The 20,000-nt window shown below is 40.0% G+C and overlaps 1 protein-coding gene across 2 annotated transcripts in view; it reads left to right on the forward strand.

The window, feature by feature from the left end:
* The window catches only part of LOC137655755 (neurotrypsin-like), a 67,592-nt gene that overhangs the window by 43,595 nt on the left and 3,997 nt on the right, over positions 1–20,000 (forward strand). The window contains exons 11-12 of one of the 2 annotated variants that reach the window (XM_068389836.1): positions 13,457–13,622; positions 14,006–14,152. In XM_068389836.1, the coding sequence (XP_068245937.1) occupies positions 13,457–13,622; positions 14,006–14,152 (313 nt within the window). The remainder of the gene's footprint in view (positions 1–13,456; positions 13,623–14,005; positions 14,153–20,000) is intronic. The other variant, XM_068389837.1, reaches the window with a different exon arrangement.

Genomic DNA, 20,000 nt, shown 5'->3' on the forward strand with positions numbered 1-20,000 from the left:
TCCCGGAGTCCCGGGCGTAGCAGGGTGCTAAGAATCTCCCGGTTTATAAATACTAAAGAAAAACTTAAAATTGGTAATTGCAAAGTTAAAACCATGAATCAAATTAGAAAGTTACAGCAAGTGGAGGATAGATTTATTGATATCTTAGCCCTAAATGAAACACGTTGTAAGGGGATTGGTAAAGAAATCTTACACCAAGGCAATATAACGGATTTTGACATAGGAAAAATCTATTTTTGGGTGAGATAGCCATGTCGTCCTGATGGAAGGTCCTTCCAGTAGCTTTCTACGGTATAATATTTCTGCGAGTGATATTATAAGAGAATTGCCGTCAGGTATCACAGGGTTCTAACCACCGAAATGACTATCCTAAGATATCATGTATAATCAGGGTCGTATCCGTAGATAACCATAAATATCTGCACCCCAAACAGATTTAAGCCAGTCTAGGAATCTAAGGAGGTGGATAGGTGAGGAGCCGCTACATATCCTCTCCCTTCATAATACTGTCCGTTTCTGATGAACCCATTCCACATAGCAGCGTAGCTACCGTGACAAGAGGCATCCGATGAGGCATCAGGGAGGGACAACGTAACGGGTGGCCCATCAGGACGACATGGCTATCTCACCCAAAAATAGATTTTTCCTACGTCATAATCCATTTTTTGGGCTCGAGCCATGTCGTCCTAATGAAAGTGTACCAGAGAATTACCTATGCCTCGGTAGGAAGTTTCAAAGAGAGAGGTCCCAATACCGAAATGCACTACAGAGTTACTCCGTGGAGGCAGTATTGACAAGCATGATGGTCCAACAAGGAGGCAATAAGGACCAAAGGACCGCCCTCCGCAATTGGAAAATCACCTGAGTCTAGTGTCAAGAACCCTAAGGAACCCAAAGCTAAAGGAGGCATCATAGGTGAGGCGTATGGAACCTAAACACGCCACGAGACTAAATCCAATTATGTTCAGGAAGGATAATAATGAGAAGGCACACTAAAATTAATGCCGCTACAGTAATTATAATTATAATAGTAGGGCGTAAGATTAAAAGGCATGTAACAATTCACAGCCTTTTACTCACAAGAATCAGTGCCAAGGTTAATGAGCAACCATCATTAACCGCATGTGGAAAATTTTTGTGCAAAGTAAATAAATTCTGTCCATACACAGACATAAGGTAACATTAGGGGACAAATGCATGACATAGGGAACCTTAGGGATAAACCTAATCAATAGACACATGATCACGCCTGTACAAAAAAGGGGTAGTCACCCGAACCAAATGAGATATAGCTTAGCTACCATTTAGACAGTTAGGCTGTAGCACTGAATGAAAGACACATGTGAACCTGAAAAGGAAATGATGAAATGCATTTTTTCCTTTTTTCCTTGAAGCAAAAGCCAACTGTTTACTCATTGCTAATAACAAGCTAAAGGAGTGGCCTGGGATGCATTGTGGGCTGTGTCGTTGCAGCGGGTTTGATGACACTTCCCGCAGCCACCACAAAATGGCGTGTCTCCTACAATTGCTTCAGACAATGCCCGAAGAAAACCTGAGTGGACTTTCAACCAGTATATGCCTGCAGTCCCTCAAAGGACACATACTGGAAAAAGTTCAAGGAGGAGGCCACATCCCTAGGGTCGATACCCGAAGTCCTACTAGCTGGGTCCGCTCTTTGTATAAAGTAAGTAATTTTAGCTCATAACTGTTTCAAAGACAAATCAGACCCCACTGTATCTTTTTGAAACAAATGACCACCCTTAAACTGCGCTGTTCTTAGTAAATACACTTTTGAACAGTGCACTGGACACAGAGAAGGATCACCTGGTAGGGGAACTATTTTCCATAGACCCCAAAGTTCATTCTTAGCTAGAAAAGTGGGATCAGGGTATAAATTAACCTCACCATTATTCACAAATTAAATGTGGTCCTCGTCTCTAGAAAGCGTCACAATGTCACTAACCCGAACACCGGAAGCCATCGCAATTAAAAAGATAACTTTCTGAATGAGACCATGAATAGAAGCCGTTTGATTGTCTATGTCCGAAGTGAATTGTAAAACTTTGTCAAAAGACCAAGAGAAAGGCTTCAGCGGAGCCGACAGCCGCAGCCTTGCACAAACCTTAGGAATTTTGTTGAAGAGATCCGAATTAAAGTCGAAATCAAAGGCGTATAGTATAGGTCTAGTGAGGGCTGAATTGTGGTGTTAGACGACTCATAGTTTCCGCAAATACCCACTTATCACGTTGAATTTGGAACTTCTTTCCCAGGGCTAGAGCAAAAAAATCATGAGATGAAGGTTGTTCGATCTCCATGATGAGGAGTAAACAATCTCCTGCTGTTCTTCCTGGGACAGAATCGGGTTGGTCACGGCACCAACTTGGGGTTCAAATCCGTGACGATGGGAAACTAGTTGCTCTTTGGCTACAGAGGAGCCACTAGAGCCGCCATCCCTTGAAAGATCGAAGCTTGTCCAAAACCTGCATGAGGAGGTTGAACAGTGAAAACAGGTAAATCGTCGTTCAACAATTCCTATCCAGGGTCATCATGTCCATGCCCACTGCTGCTTGATCCACTTTCAATGCTACCTAGCAGGGAGGTATCTAGTTGAGACTCGCCACAAAGAGATCCACTTGAAGTCCAGGGACTTGATCTCCCTGAAGGTGGGATGTTTGCAAGTGCTAACCTTTCTTCTGAGCTAACGTAAAGACGGCTATCATTATGTGTTTTATTTGAGGAGATCTCGACCCTTGTCTGTTGATACAATGGACTATCACCCTGTTGTCGAGGTCTAGACGGATATGAATGTTCTCCTTCAAGTATAAACTCTTGAGGGACAAGAAGACTGCCATGTAGGTAATAGGTTGGCCAGGGCACCAGCCACCCGTTGAAATACTACCACTAGAGAGATATAGCATCTTTTGACTGGCCAGATAGTACTACATTAGATCCTTCTCTCTGGTTACGGTTCATTTTCCTTTTGCCTGCACATAACCGAATATTCTGGCCTATTCTTTACATATTCTCGTCTGTCCTCATACACCTGACAACACTGAGATTACCAAATAATCCTTCTTCTTAACTCAAGGGGTTACTGTACTGTAATTGTTCAGTGGCCACTCTCCTCTTGCTAAGGGTTGAAGAGACTCTTTAGCTATGGTAAGCAGCTCTTCTAGGAGAAGGACACTCCAAAATCAAACCATTGTTCTCTACTCTTGGGTAGTGCCATAGCCTCTGTACCATGGTCTTCCACTCTCTTGAGTTAGAGTTCTCTTGCTTGAGGGTACACTCGGGCATACTATTCAATCTAATTTCCCTTCCTCTTGCTTTGTTGAAGTTTATATAGTTTATATAAGAGATATTTATTTTAATGATGTTACTCTTCTTAAAATATTTAATTTTTCCCTTTTTCCTTTCCTCACTGGGCTATTTTCCCTGTTGGGGCCCCTGGGCTTATAGCATCCTGCTTTTCCAACCAGGATTGTAGCTTAGCAAGTAGTAATGATAATAATAATAATAATGGACTCCAGAATATTGATGAGGAATTGTTGAAATTTCTGAGACCAACAGCCTTGCACTTTCTTAGGTGGGTTATGATCCCCCAACCATCCAACGAAGCGTCTGCAGAAAGTGTCACTACTGGAGGAGGAAAGCACTATGGCACAGTCTGTGAAAGAATTTTGGCAGTGGATCACGGTCTAAGTTGCTTGTGCAGTAAAACCGGAGTGTGCTTCTGATGGTTGCGAAGAGCTTTGGAGGCTCTCCTTTCCCAAACTCTGCTTGCATATTTGAGTCGTACATTCAGGACAGGGTTCGTTACCAAGGTGAATTGTAAAGATCCTAGAATCCCCTCTTGTCGTCGCCTTGTGATCATCTCCGATTTGAACAGGGACTTGACTGACGTCTCTATTTCCTTTCTCCTGGAAGGAGGAATAGATAGGGAGTGAGACTTGAGGTCCCAACGAATCTCCAAACACTGGAAGTCTTGAGCTGGAGCCTGTCTTGATTTCTTGAAGTTGATCTGAAATTCAAGGGACTGGAGGAACCGTACAACTCAAGTGGCTGTTTCCGAGCACTCAGTGCCGAGGGAACTCACACTAGCTAGTCGACCAGGTACACCTCTCTTGAAGGCCTTTCCCCTGAAGTTGTTGTGCGACTGTGTCGGTAAACTTCGTGAAAATCCTCGGAGCTATATTGAACCCGAATGGCATAGCTCTGAATTAGTAGCCCTTTCTCTCCAGGTTGAAATCAAGGTAAGGGGAGAAATGTCGACCTATCGGAAGATACAAACACGTCGGTAAGATCTATAGAGACAGTGAAAGTCTCCGGGGTGGTAAGGTCCATATCTGCGAAATAGTCAACATCCGGAACCTGTCACACTGAACAAACAGGTTTAGACGGGACAAGATGAGAATAGTTTGAGGTATGCTCGAAACCATCCTTGGCACGCAAAATAGACGACCTTGAAATATCATAGATCTCCCGCAGCAGGTCTTATACATACTGTTCCAGATAATGTGTTGCTTCTGGAAGAATCTCCTGAGCTGTGGTGGCATTTGTTACCACTTCCAACCTAAGCTGTTGGAATTGACTCTCTGTGTCCAAGAACTGAAGAACCCACAATCCTTGAACAAGGCCAGCCGTCCCCCTACCAGGAGACCTTCATTATTTGTGTTGAGGACGTGAACCTCTTCCTCCACTGCCGTTTCGATGTCCACGACTCCTGGACTTGCCTCCTCTGTCAAGACGGCCATGGAAGACGACCCTTACTCATACACAGGGTGGAAGGCCGGTGACTATGACACCACTTGTTAGGGCACAGCGTAGACAGTCTGAGGGATAGCGGCATAGGAAAAAGCAGACGACTTCCAATGATAAATCAGTTTACGAGACCTCCTGGATTGTGGGCCTCTCCTAGGGGTGAACTTCCTCTTCAATGAGATCCCCCACTTCTGGAAAATGCTCTATGCTCTGTGACAGCCTTATCCGTAAATTCCTTCCCCACCTTCTAAGGAAACATGTCTTTTCCTTAGATGATAGAGGTGATGAAACGTTTCAGCTCGTGGCGGATGGTAGCTGTGGCAAGTACATGCTCTCTACAGTCTTGACTGGCCTGAAAATAGGCATAAATGTCCTTCATAAAGATGGCGAGATGAGTTTTCACCAACAAGGAAAGACTGAGGACTCTGGAAAATTCCCGATCATCATCTCCATGAAGCACTACAGAGACATCGACACTGACAACCTTTGTCTGGCCTACTACTCAGCCTTAAGAGGGTGTTCGTGAATCCTGGGCAGCTTCTCGTGAAATTGGCGGCCGGCCGCATCCTTATCCAGTTTACTCTCAGCAAAAGTAAACTGGACATTGGTCCAGTGGACGGCATCGTGTGGTAAGACAGGTGAGACTGGTGTGTACTCTTCCAAAGCTGGGAGAAGCTTACCCTTATGGATGGCTTTCTTCACTGCCGCGTAGCTCTTCGAGGCAAAGGGGAAGATCATATCGTCCGGAGCCACAAAGGAGGCCAACCTCTTACCGAAGGCGATAAGCTGTTCATCGATACACCCTGCCGTCATCATTGCCGCGAGCAATAAGGTAGTTAGGAAGGCAGAATCTTATACCTAGTCGACTCCTCTTGCTTCTTCAAGGCCTGGATCTCTTCACAGGAGGCCTTGAACATCATCATCTGGTATTACTAATTCCCCTGCATGAAGGCTTTCATGTTAGCCATAAGTACCAGATGCATTGTAGTACCCGAGGTACCCGGGAACTAAGGTGCTCCATGAGCCCCGCAGAAGATGTTAGGAGGAAAAAAGAGCAGGAACAGCCCCCGTCACTGAAGACGTAATTGTCACCATAGACTGGGAGGCCATTGTCGTAGTGGGGTCTAAAGTGGCCAATTAGAAGGCAACAGTACGGGTAAACTTGATAGTTTATCCAATCCACAACCTCAGAGGGAAATGGAAAAATTGGTAGAAAACCAATAACCATATGTAGTGGGTATTTCCATACAGGGGCCTAGAAAATCTTTCGTAAAAGGAGTTCCCAGGCCCAACATACATAAAGAAGCCTCAAAAGTTAGAGGAGTAAGGCCTTTATGCTAATCTGTAGTTGAATTCACCAACAGTCAGTAGAGAGCCCATCTTAGTTTAGGTAAGACAGTCTCAGAAAAAAAGGACAGAAAGGCATGTGACCTATAGGTACCGGAGTTGCCAGAAGTACCGGCAATGCCAGGGGGGAACGGCATTACCACCAACGTCCTATGTGCCCTAAGGTACTGGTACAGATATCCACTCACTCCCACAGACTAGTACTAGCCCGGCTGCCATTAGCGGCAACACCGTCAGGGGTAAAGGTGCCTAGGGTGGCGGAGCTAAATGGCAAAGGTTCCTGCATCACCAGTACAGGTATTATAGGATAGTGTGCCAAAAGGTGGCGGCAAAGTCTTTAGGTACCCGGGAACTGAGGGGCTCCATGAGCCCCGCAGAAGATGTTGCGAGGAAAAAAGAGCAGGAATAGCCCCCTTCACCGAAGACATAATTGTCTCCATAGTCCGGGAGTCCATTGTCGTAATGGGGTCTAAAGTGGCCAATTAGAAGGCAACAGTATGGGTAAACTTAATAGTTTATCCAATCTACAACCTCAGAGGGAAATGGAAAAATTGGTAGAGAGCCAATAACCATATGTAGTGGTTATTTCCAAAAAGGGGCCTAGAAAACCTTTCGTAAAAGGAGTTCCTAGACCCAGCATACACAAAGAAGCCTCAAAATTATTATTATTATTATTATTACTATCCAAGCTACAACCCTAATTGGAAAAGCAAGATGCTATAAGCCCAGGGGCTCCAACAGGGAAAAATAGCCCAGTGAGGAAAGGAAATAAGGAAATAAATAACTGAAGAGAACAAATTAACAATAAATCATTCTAAAAAAAGTAATGTCAAAAGAGATATATCATATATAAACTATTAACAACGTCAACAACAAATATGTCATATATAAACTATAAAAAGACTCATGTCCGCCTGGTCAACAAAAAAGCATTTGCTCCAACTTTGAACTTTTGAAGTTCTACTGATTCAACAACCCGATTAGGAAGATCATTCCACAACTTGGTAACAGCTGGAATAAAACTTCTAGAGTACTGCGTAGTATTGAGTCTTATGATGGAGAAGGCCTGGCTATTAGAATTAACTGCCTGCCTAGTATTACGAACAGGATAGAATTGTCCAGGGAGATCTGAATGTAAAGGATGGTCAGAGTTATGAAAAATCTTATGCAACATGCATAATGAACTAATTGATCGACGGTGCCAGAGATTAATATCTAGATCAGGAATAAGAAATTTAATAGACCGTAAGTTTCTGTCCAACAAATTAAGATGAGAATCAGCAGCTGAAGACCAGACAGGAGAACAATACTCAAAACAAGGTAGAATAAAAGAATTAAAACATTTCTTCAGAATAGATTGATCACCGAATATCTTAAAAGACTTTCTCAATAAGCCAATTTTTTGTGCAATTGAAGAAGACACAGACCTTATATGTTTCTCAAAAGTAAATTTGCTGTCAAGAATCACGCCTAAAATTTTGAAAGAGTCATACAAATTTAAAGAAACATTATCAATACTGAGATCCGGATGTTGAGGAGCCACCGTCCTTGACCTACTTACAATCATACTTTGAGTTTTGTTAGGATTCAACTTCATACCCCATAATTTGCACCATGCACTAATTTTAGCTAAATCTCTATTAAGGGATTCACCAACCCCAGATCTACATTCAGGGGATGGAATTGATGCAAAGAGAGTAGCATCATCTGCATATGCAACAAGCTTATTTTCTAGGCCAAAGTTGGAGGAGTAAGGCCTTTATGCTAATCTGTAGTTGAATTCACCAACAGTCAGTAGAGAACCCATTTTACTTTAGGTAAGACAGTCTCAGAAAAAAAGGACAGAAAGGCATGTGCCCTATAGGTACCGGAGTTGCCAGAAGTACCGGCAATGCCAGGGGGGAACGTCCTATGTGCTCTAAGGTACTGGTACAGATATCCACTCACTCCCACAGACTAGTACTAGGCCCGCCGCCAGTAATGGCAACATCGTCAGGGGTAAAGGTGCCTAGGGCGGCGGAGCTAAACGGCAAGGGTTCCTGCATCGCCAGTACAGGTATTATAGAATAGTGTGCCAAAAGGTGGCAGAAAAGTCGTTAGGTACCGGCACTGCTGTCAGTCTGATAGCCTACCCCTCAGGGAGAAGTATGCTGACGGCTATGGAGGGTCAGATCCCAGAAGGAACCAACCCCCAAGATCAACAAATGCAAATACGCAGCAGCATAATGATAAAATTCATGCAATGTCCGTCCCGGAAAGGCTAGGATATAAAGAGAGGTGACAGCATGGGCAGCTATACCCATACATCAAAAGAGAATTCCTTAACAATCCTCAGAACAGAGGTGACGGCAAGGAAGTCAGGCTTAGAAAGAAATCTAGATTCAATCCGAGGGTTATCCCAACAAGGAAGAGTCTCTAGACAGAGGCACTCAGCTGCTCCACCCTGAATCCCAGGAAAGGCTAGAAAGACTATAAAATAAATGCCATGCTATCAGAAATGGCGGCTGCAGTCCGATCGAGAAATCTCAGAGGCTAGGAGGTAACAGTAGTACATGTAAGTCGGCGCACCGACATGTTGAGATCACCCTTCGCAAAGTGGAGCTCCAATGGACTACCCAATCCTAGCACGGGAGATCACGAGCAAAAGCAGAATGGCAGACCAACGGATTGCCGACGAGGTCTAAGCTAAGCCTAATAGGTCGACGATGCAAGTCGATCGAGAAATCCCAGAGGCTAGGAGGGAACGGCAGTACAGGTAAGTCAGCGCACCAACAAAGGGAAATCACCCTTCACAAAGAGAAGCTCCAAAGGACTGCACAGTCCTGGCAAGGGAGATCATGAACGAATGCAGTATGGCGGACCAACGGATTTGCCAACGAGGACTAGGCTAATCGCCAGCGATGGCTAGGCTAAGCCTAATAGGTTGATGCCGCAGGTCGATCGAGAAATCCCAGAGGCTAGAAGGGAACGGCAATGCAAGTAAGTCTGCGCACCGACAAGGGGAGATCACCCTTCACAAAGGGGAGCTCCAATGGACTGCACAGTCCTAGCATGGGAGATCATAAATAAATGCAGCATGGCGGACCAACAGATTCGCCAACGAAAGCTAGGCTAAGCCTAATAGGTAAAAAAAACTGGGGGATCGAAGGCAGGCAGGCATAGAGGCTAAGTAAACTAGTATAACCCAGGAAAAAACCTCTAGGGGTAAAATGGCCGCTGCCAACGAGACCAGAAAGGAAAGAAAGACCTGACCACCATTGGCAAACCCATCTCCAACAAAACTACCACTCTCTAAGCTAGGCTAGCCGGGACCGACACACATAAACTAAAACTTAAATTACATTAATGCATAGTAAAAGTATACGCAAAACAGAGCCCAAGGCATCGTAATGCTAAAATAAAGCTAGCTAACGTGATACTAGTGAAATAGTGCTAAGTGAATACGAAATAAAAAGGGCGGTCACGTACTCGACATGGCACTCAATGGCTAGCTGGACTCGGAGCGCCCGGCTGCCTCATCACGATAAAAAAGTTGATTAACCACTCCCCGAGGGGATCTAAAGTAGTTATAGCTAATTCAAACTGTAAAAGAAGAGGGTACTCAACTTTGACGACGAAAGGGAAGCCATAATGCGAGGAATTACTTCAAAAAGCTGAGAAGAGGCCCACTTGACAAAATACGAACGCGTAGGTAAGCTCTGAACAAAGGAATGGGTTCATCAGAGACGGCCAGTACTATGAAGGGAGAGGATATGTAACGGCTCCTCACCTATCCTTCTCCTTAGATTCCTAGACTGGGTTAAGTCTGTTTGGGGTGCAGATATCTATGGTTATCTACGGATACGTCCCTGATTATACTCTATACCTTAGGATAGTCGTTCCAGGGGTTAGAACCCCGTGATACCTGACAGTAATTCTCTTTTAATATCACTCGCAGAAATATTATAAAGTAGGAAGCTGCCGGAAGGACCTTCCACCAGGACGACATGGCTTGAGCTCAAAAATATATCTACTCAGGAAGAACAGATGGATCTGGAAGAGAAGGAGTAGGAATAATGATGACACCAAGATAAGAAAAGGCATTAACGGAAAGGAGAACTGTAAATAGTAGATTATTACTTGCAAAGTTTAAATTAAAACATGAATACTATGAAGAACTGCAGAGTGTAATATATGAGAACCCAGAGATATATATGAAAATTATGATTGGTGAGTTCACCGCTAAAGTTAGAAGGAATAATCAAGGATATTGAGAATGTGATGAATGTTGAGGATCTTAGCAAAGTTGCAAATGAAAATGGGGCACATTTTATAAGTTTTTGATCAATAAACAATCTTGTTATTGAAGGTACTCTTTTTCAGCACAAGGACATCCAAAAATATGCATGGACTTCATCATGTTGCAATTACAATCATTAAATAGGTTACATAGAAATTAATAAAGAGAGAAGGATGACTGAAAAATGTAAAAAGCTATAGAGGTCAGATATTGGTAGTGATCACCAGGTCCTCATTGACACAGAAATTAAAATTGACAGCAACCAACAGAAATGTAGATATAATACCTAGGTTTGATACAACTAAACTTCTAGAAGATGAACACAAAGAAACCTTTGCAATTGAATGCAAGAATCGATTTACAGTCTTAGAGACTTTAAGAGAAGAGCAGACAATTGATGAAGAATGGTGTGATATTAAGAACATATATCAGTCAGTTGGTAGTGAAGTGCTGGGACACGCAGTTGCAAGGAGAAAACCATAGATATCAAATGATACTTAGGTTACTATAAAAAGACAAAAATTGATTGTTGAAAGTTTTCAAGGAAGTAATGAAAATTACAAGGTAGATCATGCTATGTATTCCATTATTGATAGTGAGGTCAAAAGAAAAGCCAGGAATGACTGGAGAGAATATTTAGACAGGAAAGCAGATGAGGCTGACAAAGATAGGAATTCAGGGAGTGGCTATGGTGTAAGAATTGCTACTGTGGCAAAGAAGAAGCATATACCAATAAAAAAGGAAGATAGATTTGTTGCAGCAACAGAAATGAATAAAGGCAACGTTTGATGGAAAACTTTAGCGAGGTTATGAATAGGATGTATGAAGGGACTAATTTGATTGATATACCTGAAGCCGAGGAAGACCTTGATGTGCCCGTGAATGGATTCAGTGTATTTGAAGTTAAAGCTATCATAATTTGAAGCGAAGGAAAGCCCCTGGTTACGATGGAATAAGTACTGAGATGATATTGGCCGAAAATGAAGTGAATCCCAAAATATTTACAAGATTATTTTGCAGAATGTGGTATGAAGAGGCAAAACCTGATGAATGAGAGCTAGGAGTGTTGGTGAAAATGGCAAAAAAGGAGATCTGACTGATTGCAATAATTACAGAGTGATCACACTTACGTCAGTGGTTATGAAAATATAAAGTATGCTCATTCTAAAGAGACTATAGAGAAAAATTAATGAATAGCTGAGAGATGAACAAGCAGGATTTCGAAAAGGAAGAAGTTGTACTTGCCAAATTTTCATTTTAAAACATGTGGTATAACAATATGTGGAATATAGAAATCCACTTTTGATGGGATGTTATTATGGAGTTCCTCTTAAATATGTAAATTTTAATAAGTCTGTGCATGAGCATAGTAAGTGCAACGTTAATGTTAGTGGAGTCATATTAAACGATTTTCCAGTGAACAGTGGAATACTCCAAGTGAATGTGTTGTCACCTATGTTGTTTATCCTCATGGATTTTGTAATGCTTATAACACTTGGCGATAATGATGAAAGATTGGACTAGATTGGTAACAGGAAAATGGCTGACCGAGAGTATACCGATGATGCTATCCTTATGAGCAAATCACCACAGGACTTGCAAAGCTTGCTTACCATATTACATAAAATATCACATTAGTCGGGGCTGAAGATCATTAGAAGAAAGACAACGATGATAGAAATGGGATATGCAATGGAAGATGAAATATCATCGCAAGGAGAAACAATTAATGTGGCGGAATCATTTAAATATTTAGGAACCATGATCTTAAAACAGGATCTTTAGAATTTGAGTTTACTGAAAGATTGGAAAAAGAAAATCAGACAATGGCTGGGTTAAGTCAAATTTGGGAATCTAACTGCCTAAAATTACACATGAAAAACAGGCCATATCTTAATTTATTGAGATCAGTGTTACTCTATGGACATGAGTTATGGTATGACAATGAAACAGAATCCAACAGATTTTATAGATTTGAGAACAAAGCCATCAGAAGAATATTGGGAGTTGAATATCAGGACAAGATTAGATATGAAACTATAAGAGAGATCACTTGAGTACCATATGTGGATGAGATCATGGTGAGGGGTATTTTGATGGAGGTGGTTTGGGCATGCTCTTCGCACTTCCCAAGAGAGATTAGTTCCCCAAACTTTCAATTGGACTCCACAAGGCACTAGAAGAGTTGAAAGACCCAGGCCTACATGTCTGAGGACTCTGACACGTGAAGTAGGAGGTGATGAATGGAGAGTTATTGATTTAAAAGCTCAAGCTAGAGACGAGTGGCGATATCTAACCGAGGCTCCTTACGTCCATAAGCGTAGGAGGAGATGATGATGATGATGATGATGATGATGAAATTACATATAAAAATCAGGCTATATATCAGTTTAGTGATATTTGTGTTACTGTGTGGACGTGATTCGTGGTATAACAATAAAACAATATCAAACAGACTTTGCAGATTTGAGAACAAAACCCTCACAAGAATATTGAGAGTTAAATGAAACTATAGGAGAGATTTACTCGAGTGCCTTGTGTGGATAAGATCATGGTGATTGTTGGATTGAGAGATTAGTTCACCAAACTTACAATTGGACTCCACAAGGCAATAGAAGAGTTGGAAGACCCAGGCCCACATGGCTGAGGACCATGACACGTGAAGTAGATGTTGAATTGAGAAGTAATGATTTAAAAACTCAAGACATAGGCGACTGGTGAAATCTAAGCGAGGCCGTTTGCGTCAATAGCCGTGGGAGGATATGATGATGATATCAAATTATTATTATAATTATTACCATTTCCAGCAAAACTACAATCCTATTTGGAAAAGCAGGATGCTATAAGACCAATAGCTCTAACAGGAAAAAATAGCCCAGTGAAGAAAGGAAATAAGAAAATAAATAAACTACAAATAAAATAGAATATTTCAAGAACAGTAAGAACATCAAAATAAATCTTTATTATATACAAACTATAAAAACTATAAAAGATAAGAGGAAGGGAAATAAGATAGAATAGTGACCCTTGGTGTTACTTCAGGCATATCATTGATTTATTTCATAACAGAAGTGGTTCAGTTGACGATTTACTGTCCCTAGTCCTCCCTACTGAGTGTGGGGAGCCCCTTGATGCCTCGGAGCAGTTCCTCACTGGTTTCGGCAAGGTTCGAGGGGGAAGGGTGTCATCCAGGTTTGATGTTCCTTGGCTGGCGTCACTTCGCTTCAGAACCAAAGTATGATTTGAATGTTTTTTTTTTTTTTATATTGTAATTTGATCTAACGTTGTATCTTGAGTAGATTAGGAGTTGTCAATGTTGTTCACTTCTTTAGCTGAGGAATCTGATTCTAGGTCAGTTCTCCACACCCTTTTTTGTCATATTGAACGATGCAGTATGTTATCTACAAATACCACCAAACATATATGAAATTAATTTCAAAAATCTATTTTCTCAGTAATAATAGCATTCCATATATTTATAGTTATAATAACAGAATAGTAATAGAAGTGATAAAATGTTAATAATAATGATGATAATGATAATAAAACATAACGTTATTAAACAGATTAACAAACCAACCATAACAATGGAGTAATTTTCTTTTATATCCAATATAGGATGGGTACTCGCATTCTTGCGGGGGAGTTGTAATTTCAGAGGATTATATACTCTCAGCAGCTCATTGCTTCGATACTGAGGGGAAATTGCATTACACAGTGAGCATTGGGGACTTTAATACTAACTATGACGACAGTTCTCAACAGGTAAGATGGTTTCTGTTTTCATATCTATCTATCTATCTATCTGTATACAGTATATATATATATATATATATATATATATATATATATATATATATATATATATATATATATATAAACAATATATACGGATGTATATGTTATATATATATATATATATATATATATATATATACATATATATATATATATATATATATATATATATATATATATATATGTATATCATCATCATCATCATTAGCCGTTGCTAGTTCACTGCAATACAAAACCCTCAGACAAGTCTTTCATTCATGTGTGGGGTTTGGCCAGTTTTCATCACCACTGTGTCCACTGTGGATCGATGATGGTGGGACATTTTGGCCTGATTGCTCACAGCAAACCAAACTAGTATAGGTGGTCCTGACTACTGTAGCTTTGCTGATCATAGAGATACACAAACCATTTTACCCCGTTAAGGTATCCCCACTACTGATATATGTATATATATACATATATATATATATACATATATATAAATATATATATATAAATTATATATATGTGTATATATATATATATATATATATATATATATATATATATATATATATATATATATATATATATATATATATATATAAATTATATATATATGTGTGTATATATATATATATATATATATATATATATATATATATACATATATATATATATATATATATATATATATATATATATATATATATATATACAGTCCTTATATGCAGACATAAATCATATTTAAAGATATATTGTGGAGGATTTATTTTTGTTTTATTTTAATTTTTGTTTTTTGCCAAATCCTGAGAGAGAGAGAGAGAGAGAGAGAGAGAGAGAGAGAGAGAGAGAGAGAGAGAGAGAGAGAGAGAGAGAGAGAGAGAGAGAGAGGTAGTTAGCGAATGATTGTTTGTAGTGGGAAAGACTGTTGGTACAAATGAGATTGTTTGTTTATGTTTTTAGTTAGGTTACGACAGTGGTGAATGTTTCGGAGCGAATGCTTTTTTTCATTTGACTGCAGCTTAAGGCAGTTGTGTGAGAGCTGGATTATATTTATATTTTTCTGACCAGCGTGGAAGTGTTTTTTGATTTTCTAAGTAAGTACAGTTTTGTTTATCTTTGCTTGTCGTGTTTGTGAGTGATAGGAACAATTTATTATTTATCTTTGATTATAGTGCGATAGTTCAGTTAGTTAGGAGTGTTCGTAAGTGTTTTTCTTTTTTATTTTGGCAGGCCGTGATTCCTCCTTATGAGAGATTGTTTTTTGAGAGTTGATTTATTGTTGCTGACTAGGCCTGTAATAAAGGATTTTGTTTGGACTGCTCTCTTGGACCACGATTTTTGATGACCTGGCCTGTACTTGATTGTGTTGGACTGCGCTTTTGGATTGCTGAACCGATGATGATCTGGCCTTTGTATTTGGATTGTTGATGATGATGATAATGATGATAATAATGATGATGAGGATGATGACTACCAACCAATTCAGCGAGGCAGTTGTGGCAAATTTCCACACAGTTTAATCTGTTATTTAAAAGGCTGTGATTGTGGTAGTTGCTGTAAACGACTGTTGGCTTTGTGTTGGTGTCCATAAAATATATATAAAAATACATATTTTGGTGTTGGTGTGTGGTTTAGTGTTAAGTTTTGTTAGGGTTTTATATGAATGGTGATTTGGTTATTATATATATTTAGTGTTAAATTTTGATTAGTTTAAAGTGTTAAGTTTTGATTGGTTTAAAGTATCTATTTTGAATGTGGATGGTTTATGATTTATCTTAAGTTTTAAGAAATATAGTTTTAAGGTTATGTTTTGTTTTGTTTTTTGTCCTTATGTCTAAGAGTCTGGTTTTAGATAACGTAAGGGGAAAGTATGTGTTGAGGAGACAATTGTCAGTAAGTAAGATTCAAGGGTGTGGGGGTTGTTTTTGCAACATCCCGCCACATTATTTTGGCGCCCGAACAGGGACGGCTGAGGCGGGACTGATAGCTGGACTCTTTGACGAAGGATTGATAGGATTAGGAATTAGATTTAAGGCTGAAGAACAGGTTGATGAAAAATGGAAGAACAGTTGAGGGTTTTGAAGGAGGAATTGCGGCTGAGTAAGGAGCGTGAGGAGAGGTTGCTTGTAGAGAATGAGAGGTTGAACTGGGAGAATGAGGCGATGCAGAAGGAGCTCAGGGAGTTGAAGGGAACTGTAGAGAGAGTGGAAGAATGTGTTGAGATGAGGATGTAAGAGAATGAGGAACGAATGGAGAACCGATTGGAAGCTATGATGGGGCAAGTCATGGGGATGATGAAAACTATAATGGGTGAAGGTGCAGTCGGAGGAGTGTCCTCAGCTTCGGGTAATGGGTTGATAGTGGATGAGAAGGCTAAGGTTAGTGATAATGGGAAAGGAAGTGATAGTGATAGTAGTAATGGTGATAGTGAGATTGAAGATAAGGGAATAAGGCATAGTAAGGATGAACAGAAATGCGATAGGAATCATGAGAAGAAAGGTAAAAGTGATGTGAAGAAAGAGAAGAAAAAGTATCAGGCTGATAGCAAAGACGATCGTGAATGGGTGAAAGTGGCGAGTAAGAAAAGGCCTAGGAAGAGTATGATCAAGGATAGGAGTATGACTGTGGAATTAGATTCCTTATATTCTAGCGAGGAAGTAGGAAACAAGAAGGAAGGTAGCAGTGATGATAGCAGTGAGAATGAACGTGATGTGTGTAAGACTGTGTTTATGAGAGAGGTACCTCGGTGTGAAAGGTTCAATGAGCATAGTAGTAGGGATGTATACGAGTTTTTCAAGGAGTATGAGAGGTATTGTCAGGATAAGTATGGTGATAGTAAAAGAGTTTGGGCTAGGGAGTTAGGAGAATATTTAACTGGGTATTTGTTGATGATGTATGGAGTGATAATGAGTGTAGGGAATGTTGATTATGAAAGTGTGAAAAAGAGAATAATTGAGCAGGTAAAACGTATGAAAGGGAGTGTTCGGTATAAGCGTAAAAATGATTTTGATGAGGCAAGGATGAATGCAGGAGAAGCAATATCAATGTATGTATGTAGGTTGGAAACTTTAGCTAGGAAGAAGTATGGGGATGAAGGTATAAATGAGAATAAGGAGTTAATGAAGAAGTTTTTGGCTACTGTACCCGAGAATGTTGCCGAGTTTGTTAATTTGAAACGGAAGGAGAAAAGGAGGTGGACAAAAGAAAGATTGACATGGGATGATATTTTAGAGATAGTTGAGGATTACGAGTTGGATAGGTGTATGAAAGAAAGTAAATCTGCGAGTGTAAGAACTGGAATGGAAGAAAGTGTAATAGAATTTGGTAGTTATAAGGATGCAATTTTGAGAGGACCAATGAGGGTAGCTGATAATGTAGTAGATAGGAGTGTTAGGGCGAGTAATGTGGGAATACCTGTAAGGACAAATGAAGGATTTAGGCAGGGTAATTGGAGCAATAGGGATAGGAGTGTGAGTGCACATCGAGATATGTCAGATAGCCGTGTCCGTGATGAAAAGTGTTATAGGTGTGGGAAAGTTGGTCATAAGAAGAATGAATGTAGATGGGCTCTAGGTACTTGTTTTGGATGTGGTGAGGTAGGGCATAGAATTAGCGAGTGCAAGAAAGAGAAAGGGGTAAAATGTTATCGGTGTGGTATGACAGGGCACATAGCGAGTGGATGTCGGAGTAATCGTACAAATGTGATTTGCGGTAATTGGGGTAAGGATGGTCATTATGCTAGAATGTGCAAGGAGCCGCGGGGTAAGTGTAGTGAATGTGGTGCAGATGGGCATGTAGCTAGGGTATGTAGGAAGAAGGGAGTAAGTCAGCCAGGATGTTTGGGAAACTAGAGTGTAAGAGGGTTCAGCTGGGTGAGTCCTCCTGTGTGTGTGGAAGGAATAGGATCAATGTTTGTGAGAATGGGATGAGTAATTGGTTGGAAATGAGCAAGTATGAACCTAGTATGCATGAGAAATTAGGGCTGGAAAATAAACAATTAGTGTTAGTTGAATATAGGAAAAAGACGCGTTTGAAAGTTTTAAGTGAGGAGAAAGTGCAAGGGAAATTTATAGGTATAGGTAAAGATACGAATAAATATGACAAGGGTGTAAATGTACAAGTGAGTGTGGAGGATAAATGTATTAATACAGATGAAACGTGGCTGAGTATGGATGATACTTATAGCGTCTGTGGCTTTTCCTTAGATGATGTAAAAGAAAGGATGGCGAATGCGAGAGTGAGAGATAGGAGAATGATTAGTAGCATGAATGAATCTTTTACTAAAGTTGAGAATGTTTTTGATGAAATGGATGAACTGTTTACAGAAATGAGTGTAATTATAGGGCCAGATGAGAACGAGGTAGATATGATTGTACATGATATATTAGATGATAGGGATTTAGATAGGAATAGTGTTAATGTAGCGAATGATTGTGATAAGGAAGAAGTGAATGAGAGAGTATATGGGGGCCCAGTTACTCGGAGTAAAGGTCCCGTTCCCGACTGCGACTGGGTTATGAAAAAAATAATGTAAGTGTTGTGTGAGAAGGATTTGGCAAAGTAAGGGGGGAGGAATGTGGAGGATTTATTTTTGTTTTATTTTAATTTTTGTTTTTTGCCAAATCCTGAGAGAGAGAGAGAGAGAGAGAGAGAGAGAGAGAGAGAGAGAGAGAGAGAGAGAGAGAGAGAGAGAGAGAGAGAGAGAGGTAGTTAGCGAATGATTGTTTGTAGTGGGAAAGACTGTTGGTACAAATGAGATTGTTTGTTTATGTTTTTAGTTAGGTTACGACAGTGGTGAATGTTTCGGAGCGAATGCTTTTTTTATTTGACTGCAGCTTAAGGCAGTTGTGTGAGAGCTGGATTATATTTATATTTTTCTGACCAGCGTGGAAGTGTTTTTTGATTTTCTAAGTAAGTACAGTTTTGTTTATCTTTGCTTGTCGTGTTTGTGAGTGATAGGAACAATTTATTATTTATCTTTGATTATAGTGCGATAGTTCAGTTAGTTAGGAGTGTTCGTAAGTGTTTTTCTTTTTTATTTTGGCAGGCCGTGATTCCTCCTTATGAGAGATTGTTTTTGAGAGTTGATTTATTGTTGCTGACTAGGCCTGTAATAAAGGATTTTGTTTGGACTGCTCTCTTGGACCACGATTGTTGATGACCTGGCCTGTACTTGATTGTGTTGGACTGCGCTTTTGGATTGCTGAACCGATGATGATCTGGCCTTTGTATTTGGATTGTTGATGATGATGATAATGATGATAATAATGATGATGAGGATGATGACTACCAACCAATTCAGCGAGGCAGTTGTGGCAAATTTCCACACAGTTTAATCTGTTATTTAAAAGGCTGTGATTGTGGTAGTTGCCGTAAAAGACTGTCGGCTTTGTGTTGGTGTCCATAAAGTATATATAAAAATACATATTTTGGTGTTGATGTGTGGTTTAGTGTTAAGTTTTGTTAGGGTTTTATATGAATGGTGATTTGGTTATTATATATATTTAGTGTTAAATTTTGATTAGTTTAAAGTGTTAAGTTTTGATTGGTTTAAAGTATTTATTTTGAATGTGGATGGTTTATGATTTATCTTAAGTTTTAAGAAATATAGTTTTAAGGTTATGTTTTGTTTTGTTTTTTGTCCTTATGTCTAAGAGTCTGGTTTTAGATAACGTAAGGGGAAAGTATGTGTTGTGGAGACAATTGACAGTAAGTAAGATTCAAGGGTGTGGGGGTTGTTTTTGCAACATCCCGCCACAATATGTGCCAACGCTCAAATTAATGATATCTTGACCAACGAGATCAGCTTTTTATTTCCTACACTGCATGT

This window comes from Palaemon carinicauda, chromosome 16, assembly GCF_036898095.1.
Source record: "Palaemon carinicauda isolate YSFRI2023 chromosome 16, ASM3689809v2, whole genome shotgun sequence".
Lineage (NCBI taxonomy): Eukaryota > Metazoa > Arthropoda > Malacostraca > Decapoda > Palaemonidae > Palaemon > Palaemon carinicauda.